At 39.2% G+C, this 11,536-nt stretch overlaps 1 protein-coding gene across 2 annotated transcripts in view; it reads left to right on the top strand.

The window, feature by feature from the left end:
- Nucleotides 1–4,984: 4,984 nt before the first annotated feature.
- The window catches only part of LOC119745368 (core-binding factor subunit beta-like), a 31,391-nt gene continuing 24,839 nt past the window's right edge, over nt 4,985–11,536 (top strand). The window contains exons 1-3 of one of the 2 annotated variants that reach the window (XM_038221682.1): nt 4,985–5,246; nt 6,429–6,515; nt 8,527–8,652. In XM_038221682.1, the coding sequence (XP_038077610.1) occupies nt 5,169–5,246; nt 6,429–6,515; nt 8,527–8,652 (291 nt within the window). In that variant the 5' untranslated portion in view covers nt 4,985–5,168. The remainder of the gene's footprint in view (nt 5,247–6,428; nt 6,516–8,526; nt 8,653–11,536) is intronic. The other variant, XM_038221690.1, reaches the window with a different exon arrangement.

Here is an 11,536-nt window from a genome sequence, read left to right as displayed (position 1 = left end):
TTCAGATGGAAATTTTTCCCAAAAGTCATTGGATTACCCCCAACAATTGAACAGAAAACAAAAGATGTTGAAATAATCTTTAATTTGATGCGTATCTTGAACACCTCAGAGAGTTCCGAGTATTTTAAATAATTTTGGGCAGTGCACGTAATTAACACTAAGGTCTTGCAGATCAGTAAATAAACTGCCATAGACCCCAGTGATAAATACCCCCACTTCAAGGGAAAATACTTTGTTCTTGGTTCTTGGTTGGCTCATCTCCTAAATACTCCGCGTGGGAGTTTTTACAGTAGACCAGAAACACCGGGGCAAACCCCTTTTCTTAGCGATATTGTCACTGGGTTCTTTTACGTGCATTGGATTTCACAACACACGGGACCTACGGCTTTACATCCCATCCGAAGGACAAAGCAATAATGGTCAAGTGCCTTGCTCAAGGGCACAAGTGTCCACCCGGTGGGCTCGAACCCACGCCACTGTTGTCTCTGTAGCACCAGAGCAGTGTTCTTAACCGCTAGGCCAAATACTCACAACTCTCCAAGGTGTTTTGAGACACACATCAAATTAGAGCATATATCATCATCTTCCATTTTCTGTTCAATTTTCTGGGGGTTAATCGATGACTTTTGGGAGAAATTTCCACCCAAAGATGATCTCCCCTAAAAGTAGTCCTGAAGCCCATCGCCATTGTGAAAAATTATTCCTACATTGCATTCGTCCACATTGCGAGCACCAATTTGTGGGTACAAACACTGGAGAAATCATGTTTATTGGAGCCATATATAGAAACTTTTCTTGAAGTAAAGTTATTTTTTTCTGAGGAACACATTTTGTGCATTTTTCTACTTCTCTTAAATGTATGAAAACTATTTGACATCTATGTTTGGATGTTTTAATCGAAAGTGCACTTTAATCATTTAAAAGTTGTCAATGTTTTTCCGCCGGACAACGAAGGGCACTGTTGCTGTGATGTCATTTCAGGAAGACACTGTTCAGTTTAGGGGTTTTCTGTTCAAATTGTGAACCCAAAAATTTGCTCATTGAAAACATTTATGAGAAAAGTTTGCTCATTGGCTTACTGCCATGTACTGACACAACCAAAATTTACAACAGCAAAATATCCAGAATTTTGGCAGCTACTTGCGGTGATAAAGCTGTAACATTGAGGGTTCTGCCCGAAATGACGTCACACTTTTGCTCATGAATATGGAAATTTGCATTAACATAAAAACCAAAAAGGCACGAAAATACCCTTGAAAATGGCAAATGAAAATTGAAACAGGACCTCTCTTGCGAGCAGACTGGCCCCCAGTCCATACATTATCGATACTAGTTGTGGGTCGGGAACCAGCCTTCCCTGCAAGAACGGAATTATTGTCAATAATTCGAAATTGTAATAAGTAATAATTCAATATCTTAACATGGACCAACTTTTTTTTCAGTCGATGTCTCATTCAAAAGTGGATAGGCTTTTGTATTGCTGGGAAAATAGCAATTCAGAAAATGAATCCTTTTTTTTTGTCAGATTGAAACTCCAATAAACAAAATGTGCCCATAAAATGCAACATTCAGAATGTTTTGGGTTTTTTTCAAAGAAATTATTACATTTAAAGCCTGACTATTTCTCAATCCACTCCTTTTTACCCCATTCCATGTGGGTCCCTAGATCCAGAAATACAATCAATTAAGTGAAAGGATGTAAATTTCACTTGGGCCACTCTCACGTGATGTCACCAACTTCAATGCCTATTCAATGGCTATTCAATGCTTATAAACCCAGATTCAGCATGTCCAGGCGACTGAGAGTCGCCCAAGTCAAATTTAAAAAAAAAATTGGCAGACTTTGTTGCACAGGAATGTAACTTTAAGTCGAAAAAATAAAGATGATCAAAATCTTCGAGTAGTAGCGATATGTAACCTTACGTCAATAACCTTGGGTTACATCTACATGTATTAGGGATTTGCAGCGTTTTATATTTTGCTATTTCACAGATGCTGTTAACCATAGACAAGGTAACGTTACATTGTCTGTTGGTATCAGTGTCCTACACCCAACCAATAAAGAAAGTCCCCCCTTAATACTTTTTTGTCTAACTCAAAAACTACTGGGCACATCTTTCTCAAATTGCGACTGATCAGTACAGAAATTCCTTAGCAACCCAGCCATACTCTTTGTTTGGCCAAAAACTGTGATGATGTGTACCAAATTATGCAATTTTATGACAAATGGTACCGAGACCACAACTTGCACGTATACAAAAGTGCAACTGTTTTTGGTATCATTTGTCATAAAATTGCATAAATTCATACACATCATCACCGTTTTGGGCAAAATAAGGAGTATGGCTGGATTGTTAAGGAATTTCTGTGCTTATTAGTCATTATTTGAGCAAGATGTGCTCAGTAGTTTTTGAGTTACACAAAAAAGTATTGGAAGGGGGGGGGGGGCTTTCTTTTTCGGTTGAGTGTATTTCTTTCTGTTGCACAGTACACGTGTGGTGTGGGGTACCCGTACCTGTGGATGGGTATCCAGTGCAAAGACTTTCTTTAGGTGTCTGAAGCCTCATTTTTATTGCCATCAAATATAATGTGTGTTTTTCAGTACTATATTGTCATTCAATATTTTATCAAATAATGAAAAAGAAAATGTCTAATTAGTGTAAGTTACTAGTGAAAGAGTTTTTTTTACGGTACAGGTATATAAAGGTTGAGATAAAACGTTATCTGTTTCATTTTTTTTTACAGCACTTTTGCTTTTGTTTTGGTTTTGCTTGTTTGTTATTTGTTGGGGTGTTTGTTTGTTTGTTTTTGAGGAGGCATTGGTTTTAATTGCCAATGTGCAGTGATGACTTCTTTATACATTTCCAATCTTGACTCGTTTATGTTTCCCATCTTTTACTTGTCATGTTCATTGGACATATGTCTGACAGTTGCCCGTTTGAAACTCAACTCTACTACATTTTTTAAAATTAAATTTAGATTTATCTAATGCCTATTTTACACATTAAAGCACTGTCAAAAATTGCAATGAATCATTGCGATGATCTTAATTTCAATCTCTCACTGTAGTTCAAATGTCTGCTGTTAGCAGGGTTCAATTTGTGCAATTTTCCAGTCAGGAAAAACACCTTTAAGGATTTAATTTAGTTCCACTTCCCAAGGCCAACAACTTCCCAGGGCCTCCTTGTTAGACTTCCACGTGAAGTATTCAGGAGGATAACTACCAAGTACCAAGTAAGGAAGTACCGAGTTCACAGCAACTCTGGTAATTAGGGAAACCTTGAAAGTGAGTGTGCAATTTTCCAGTCAGGAAAAACTTAGGGACTTGGGAAAAAACAGGGAAAACTCGGGGAATTTAACAGTGACCCAGAATGGAAAGGTTTTTGCCAGTTTGGCGTATGTGCGTCTTGTGCCACGTGTCCAAGTTGTGTTCATTGATTGACTGACTTGCATGCTATAGTGATCTGATACACCGTGCCCTCTGGAGACATGCACACAATAGGGAACACAAGATTGTATACGTCCTCGCAGGGCAAAGCCAATTTCTATAGATGAATATACGTCTCCACAAGGTTTTCACGAAATATGGATTTTACTCAAAGACTAGGAACTTCCAAGGTATGTTTATTTATCGCAAATAATAGAGTTTTAGAAAAGGGATATTTAGTCCGAATTTCAGCCAAGGAAATTAATTCTGGTTAAAATAAGAGCATTTTGAAACTGTACTTTCAAACTCGAAAACTTTAGTACACGAGAACAAAGAAATGTCTCCACAAGGATACAAATTTCAGTATTTGTGACTTTTTAGTGTTTATGCTGTGTGACTATTAATTAGTGGCCTCTCCAGACAATTACAACTGTTTACAGCGTGCTAGCTGCAACTACATCTTGACTTACAGCAACCTCGTTAAAGATATAAAGTGGAAATATATTTTCATGGAATTTTGGAAATTTCACAGGGAAATATCTGGGAACCCTATCTTAGAATTTAAAAGTGGTTTCATTGAAGGTCAGTCATTGATTGCAAGGGCGTCAATCGCTTCTCAAAAGTGGGGGGGGGGATGTACCTTGATCAGAACTAACGCGAGCGCAAAGCGTGAAGCCCTGACGGCGTTGGGTTCGGGGCCCACTTAAGCCGTGCCCCGAAACATTTTGAATTCTAAATATCAACAGATCATCGAAACATTTTCGAGTTTGGAGTCATTGGATCAGCTATTCTGAGCTATAGAATCACCTGGGGCTACAATTTTTATTCGGGGACGAAACAAGTGGGGGAGACCAACAATATGATATTCCCACCTTAAAAATTGGAGGAAGGACTTGTCCCCCCCTGTCCGCGCGCCACCGATTGACGCGCGCCCACGATTGATTGAATACTAGCTCCCCCTTATTTCTGAGGATTGCAGACACCAAAATAACAAATAAAAGCTAAAAGTGAAAATGAATCAGGAAACTGCAGAGTTGGGATTGCGATATAAAAGCTTTAGTACAGTTCACCGAGTGTCAGTAATAGCCTTTAAATTATACAGTCGACATTTATATTTTGTTCAAAATATTTGCGTCGTTTTGCCAGCAACACCAAGTTTTCAGAAGTTAGTGGGTGGATTTTCATTTGATACATGTATTTGGTCCTGAAAATACCGCTAGGAAAATATTTAATTGTGTGAAAGTTCATGTTTGTACACAGCTGGGCTTTAGAAATTAAACATGATGACATTAACACGGCGTATCGGAAACCGAGAAAAACGCCTACGCGCTTCCATTGCCTCCTATGCGATTCCGAGAATTTCCTGTTAGTGTTTGTCCCTCCGATCCTACCACCGCCACCCCCACGCATTAACTGGAATGGTACGTCGAGGAAATGACGTCGCGGCCAACTGACCAATGGCTGCGCCGATTATGGGCGGAGCTCATTAGATATTTCCGGTCGTATGCATGAATGGCCCGTGCTACGTCACACGTAGCCTCTCTTGAGTGACGCAGCATGCACACATAGAGAGCGCTGGTTTCTGTGTATTGTCATTTTGTGACCGCGGAATGGTGATATCAACACGGCGTTTTAGCACTGCGTGTTTACTATTGGAATATACACACACAACTACTGGCTTCAAAGTTTGATTGCTTTTTTTCTTTGCACATTGGAATATAACCACAACAAAACAGTCAACATGCCGAAAGTTGTTCCCGATCAGAGAGCTAAGTTCGAGAACGATGAACTGTTCAGAAAACTTGGACGTGAGTCAGAGGTAAGGGTTATTTCTTGTTCATTGCGAGAGAGAAAAAGTTGATCCTTCCTGGCCTGGGGAGTCGGTTTATTATCGGGGTAACCCCGGAAGTGGGGATATTAACCGCAAAGACTGGGTCTTTATATTTAGGGTCAACCAATTACAACGACCAGTTCAACGTGTGATATTGTATATCGGTACTGAACACACATTTCGCACTATGTAGTATAACTACATCGTGTATCGTGGCGCGTCAAATGCGATACATGCTTGCGCATGCAACATGAACCATGAAGTATTTGAAGTGTCGTAATAATGCACGTGCTTGGTTGTATTTCTTTCACTTTTGTGATGGCACAAAAACGATTGCGTAATGCTATTCGTAAAGGCCGGTTTATGGCATGGCCATTCCACAAGTACGAACATGGTACGAAGAAAGAAATTCCCAAGACGTAGTTCAATCTTGTAGTTGTATCTAGTAAAATATTTTTTTTGCCCCACTCCAAAAGGAATTAAGACTCGATGTGTTGTATCTTAACCCATATATAAAGCGAGTGTTGAATTGATTTAACTAATTGTTGTCTGGACATATGCTGGACGAGTCCTGTCCAGTATTAACTCAGATGTAGATAATAATATGTAGATAGATCATTCACTTGATTTATAACTAATTAGACACACACACACACAAAGAAACGTTGGAAAGAATGTTGCAACCTAATAACGTCACTTCGTTCAGCGGTTGTGTACAGAGTTTATGGAGAGTCAAGAAAATCTTATGTTTTCTAACAAAATTGGAAATGTTTCTCAGTCCCATATTCATGTCTTAATCATTTTTGCAATGACTGACTACTTTCATTGAGATGACATTATGAAGAAAAAAGTGGCGTCAGGCTGCAACATTCTTTTCGAAACGTATACTACAGGGGATCTTTGCAAAATCAACATTTTTCATTTTCAGATATAAAATCAATATAAACCGCAGGGTTTTTGAGTTTATATTTCTGAGTTTGACGGCACACGCACTGAAGTGAATCATGTACTGAATACCAAGGAAAATATTAATGAATATTTAAACGAGCAATTTTGATTCGCAAGTGGTTTAAACACGGTTGTCAGCCCAACACTGATGTTGTTGTAACAAGTTAATTATGAAGCGTTTCCTTCCAGTTTGTGATATCTCAATAATACTTCCCTTTGCAGATCAAGTACACGGGGTTCAGGGACCGGTCGCACGAGGAGCGGCAGGTCCGTTTCCAGGCCGGATGCCGCGAGGGCCACGCTGAACTCGTAAGCCACATGTTTCAAAATCTTCAACTTCATTCTACATATCTTTATTTTGTACAGTACATATTTGTTTCTTATGTTATCATATTTCATTTAAACTCTTGGAAAGAACGTATACACTTTCCTAAGGCCACTTCAGTTGTTGTGCACAAAGTCTATGTGAAATCGTGAATATGTTGATAAGTTTGTTTTTATATATTTTATGCATCATGTTTTATTTTGGTATACTTGGTCATTAGGCCACTTTGGTGGTCGTTTATGGTGGTCGTCAAAATGTCTCGAAGACATACAAGTATTTTCTTTAACAAAATGCAAATATTTCTTGGTCCCAATTTTAAGTTAGTTTTTTTTCGACGTATACTTTTAAGTACTGGTTATATTTTGTGTGGTTAAAAACAAAGAATCGTCAGGACACTTCATTCTGTTCAAATTTTGAAATGGTTGACAAAAGTGTGCCAGCACCCTAGCCCGAAACTCTAGCAGAAAACAGACAGAAAGGCAATGCCGAATACTTCGCTGTTGTACATTTTACAGATGAACGTGTACCATTTTCATGACTTCATTTTAAACCGCCTTTCTAAATTTGGTTGATTGACTGTTGTATACAAGAGAAGGACTTCTTTTAATGGACCTAGTTTTCGTGTTCCTCTTAAGCCTCGCCTCGCGCAGATTGCTGCACACTATTTCTGGCCCCTGCTCGCAATTGCGGCAGTCCGTGCCAATACCAGCTGTCCTATTAAAAATACACAAAATGTAATTGTAAAGCTTCAACGCAGCGATTGGAGGTTATATTTAATCACCCACTGCACACATTGCCAAGGACAGTGTTTTAACCCCTCGGTAGGGTGAAGGCCTCCAGTCGACTTCAAGGGGTGTTTATTGTTGCAAATCAATCAGGTTTTGTGCGCCAACAAAGAGGTTTCTTGTTGTCAAAATTTCACTCGGCCGATTTGACCACTTTAACAAGTCCACGCTTGTTTAGTGCCACTGTTTCATCACGTGGCTGCATTTTGTGCCAGTTTGTTCCCCTCTAATACAAGTTTCCTTCAAAATGTGTCAATCAAAATGGAGTAGCGGTGGTGTAGTGTTTTATCGAAGGAAATATCAAATGTAGCGGTACTCCCCCATCCTGTAATGGACCCTGTATTATTTCTCTTCGCGGGCCGTCCCTTTTCCCCGAATATTATGTTAAAAAGTCGGTGTCTGTAATTGAGACCGCAACTGAAAAAAAGGAACAACATCTGCAAAAGAAAATCAACGAATCATCACCAAAAAACTTAGAACTACATCTCAAATTCTATTATTCATATCCTGAAGCATGTGATGGGATATTAGTCCAACTAATGCAACGATGGACCCTCTCTAGTGGTCTGTTGGTACTTGTCATGAACCTGACTTTTAGTGTGTGTACTTTTGGTAGGATTAAGTGCCAGATGTTTCTTTTCGGACACGCTTTATCAACGGAATACTTGAAGACAAAAACAAGTTTTTACATATGTTTTTTCGTACAGTCTATAGTTCCGTGTATCCGTACATGTATAGGTTGTTGCGTGTTTTCTAAAAGTTCGCGAACTATAATATATGCACCGGTAATACTACCGCAAACCTTTGTACTCGTTGCTTCTTTGGTTCGCGATTCTTATATGATTATAAATGGCGCTTTGTGTACTAAATTACATTAAATGTTTAACCGATTCTGGGTTTCCCCCAAATTGTCCACGTACCTTTTCAGACCAGTTTCCTTGTCGTGTTCTGATTCTATCTAGGCCTAATTCTATCAAACCAGTGCCAAGAAGCAATGCTTTTGATTATAACAATATCATTTTGAAAACAAATCAAAACAAAACAATCATTTCACTGGTGTTTAGTCCCAGAATGCGATCTTTAATCCACGTTAGCTTTTGTTTAATAATGCAGTATAGGCTACTTTGGGGCGAAATTCAAAAGATCCTGTTTTTAATATTTTATTGTTTGAATATTCAAAATGTTGATTTTTGGTTTCTTTACTCGTCAGGCCTTCTCCTCGACTGGTACAAATCTCCACCTTCAGTTTTTCCCCTCAAATAACCACAATGAAAACGGCAAGACGGAGCGGTTACCAACGAGAGAGTACGTCGACTTCGACCGAGAAATAGGAAGGGTAAGTTTCGTGAATATGCAAATTGTGCGATATGAATATTTACACCAGCATGTTTCGATTTCATTTACTTCATATTATATATCACTTTTATCATAAGTTCGGGGTTTTGTTTAGATATTAATTTTGATCTTTTTCATTATCCTTTATTAAGGAAATCGGGGTTTGAAAACACCCAAAAGCAGATGTGTAGATTTTGCACTGAAAGATCGTAAGAAAAAAAATCTCGTCAGATTTTTAATGGCCGCCCTAAAAGTAAAAATTAAAAAAGGAAATGGCCTTTATTGCTTTTGGCCATCCGGTCAAATCACAGCAGTTATAGCCCTGGCCCTGACCCCTTTATGAGGGCCATAGTTGGTGATTCGACCCGTTTCTCCTTGACTTTGCTCACAGTAACGAAAATCAAGCGGAGGCGATAGGCCCAAGCAGCGCGGGCACTAGTCATGCAGCGTTGTCGCTCCAATACGATTACTCACACAGCGGTTTCTCGGAAGTCCTTCTTACGATATGCATGAGTAGGCGTGGCTTACTCACTCCTACACGCACACATCCCACACTGAACTTTAATTAATATTCATTACTAGCCAAGGTAAACGGGCGATATCATTTTTCCTGGAGAGGGGTGCGTTGTGCATTCGTAGATCATTACTAATCAGGTGTAAACGCTCAGGTTTTCCCGTGATTCACGGCACTGTCATCGTGTGTAATACCATGGTAATACTAATAGCCTGTCGATTTGGGGGTTGTTGAACTTGGTTTGTCATGGTGTAGTAATCCTCGAGAAACCTCTGTTGCAACAACAGACTTTGGACTTCGGTTTTTTTGTGGTCCAAAATTGTGATTTATGACATGTTTAGGTTCAATATTCTTCCAACGAACTTGGTTTACTTTGACTGATAATTTGTAGATTACTACTCCGTCGACTCTTAAAAGTATGTTTACGTTTTAGCGATCGATTAAGATTAGTGATGGACTGATTAAGTATAACCACTGACTGTGCCACATTGTGATGTAAACATAAAATAGATGAGCAGTGCGTATTGCAATACAAATACAACTTATCAATTAGGTAAAATAGAACAAAAACACTGCTGGTCATATTCTGGATTTTTGGTGCGGGCATGAGGTTCAAGCTTTTAGGCCTTTCTGTACGACATTAATTTCGAAAAGAAATTAATCTGCCTAAAAGGCTCTGATTTTGGTGAAAATTACAAGCGATAATTTCATGAATAGTTAACGCATGAGTCTCTGTGACGACCGATAATTCACCTTGTCTAATAATTCGGTTTTCCAGGTATTGAAAGACGAACACAATGGACCGGAAGTAAACGTGAATGATTAAACCTCATAATTATAGTCTGCAAGCTTGCGTAACCGTCATGTAATTTTGGATCATTTTTCTTCCTGACTGATTTATTTTTAAAAAGATGAATTTTCTGTCTTGTAAAAATATGGAATTTACTGTCAGCAATATTTTTTTTAAATTTCTTATACAAATAAAACATGACTAAGAAAAAGGAACCCCCATCCGCCCGCCCCCCAACAAAAAGGCAAGATGTCGTAATATCCTTGATAACGCATATTTTAGGCGGCTTTTTTTTATTACTTTAAACACGTATGTGTCCTTTCTCTATGGTATGATGGAGGTATAGGGACAGTGTATTAACGCGTTCATTTGCACAAGCTATGAAACTGAAATACCGTGAATCTTGTGAATCTATTAATAACAATTTATACGGCATTTTCGAGGCGTGATCTTGGGTACTGCGTTGATAGGTTCATTGATTTGTAATATACAGTTTTGGGGTGGGCGGGTGGGTGGAGATACCTTGTGGATTGTTGGATGGGGGAGGGTTAAAAAAATCGTTCAGTTCCGCAGTCCAACCTCAAATCTATTAACTATAAGGAAGAAATAATTATGAAGAGTTGGATGGAAGACCACGGAAGTCCGCGGCACTGAAATCGAAGACACGCGAAGGCAGAGAGTTGATGCAAACCACTTTTCCACGAAAACAAAAGTGAAATTGAAGAATCGTTAGATCATTTTGCGAAAGGCCACGTGAACGTGTCTTCCCGCCAAACGCATGGCCAATCAAATGCACTGTGAAACCGCATCCGAAGTGCCCAGCAGGAAAGACGGCTGGAATTACGTGCAGACAGGTGGGCCTTGCATCGAGACCCCGCGTCTGATTCATTAGTCACCAGTTAAGACACAAGATCCTCTGTGGATTTCTCGCGTATTAATAGACGCCCACCGCAGCCGTTTTTAGCTCGAGGACGAGGTTCACCCACACACCTTTCGTGATCATGTCAAGTCCAATAAAATGAGGTGGGTTTAAGCATGCACCCATCTGTTGAGTATAGAAGGTCCATGAAAAGGAATCTTAAAGAAGAATCTTGTTCTGATGTAAAGATAAAAATGTGTATAGCCAACTTGGAAAAAATGAAACTTAAATACCACAGGATATACTTTGGTTAAACTATTGTAAAATTGTGTAGCTTCTATTTGGTTCGAACCTCGTTAAGTGAAATTAAACCCTTTGAATCTTTTCTTTCATTCCGCTTATTTATGTCAGTCATAATGTATGTCATCTCCAAAGACGTTTATGCCTATAATTTCCAAATAATTCATCGAACGTGTCCTTTTCCTTATTTTTCTATCAAAGCGTTTGTGAAGGAGAATGGAATTATTTTTATTGACCGGCTGACATCTATTGAATGAAGTAAAGTGGGAATAAACCTCTAAAAAAATCTGGCAACGTTTCCTTCTCCAAATCGCGAGACCGACACTTTCGGGGGCGTACTAGAAACCCCGTTCTCGAGTGACCCGCAGTGTTCTCGCGTTGCCGACTGCGAACGCCCAAAGTGATGGAGTGCAGCTGGGCGA

The sequence above is a fragment of the Patiria miniata genome, unplaced genomic scaffold (genome assembly GCF_015706575.1).
Source record: "Patiria miniata isolate m_02_andy unplaced genomic scaffold, ASM1570657v1 HiC_scaffold_12, whole genome shotgun sequence".
NCBI lineage: Eukaryota > Metazoa > Echinodermata > Asteroidea > Valvatida > Asterinidae > Patiria > Patiria miniata.
This window is presented reverse-complemented; position numbering and strand designations above follow the sequence as displayed.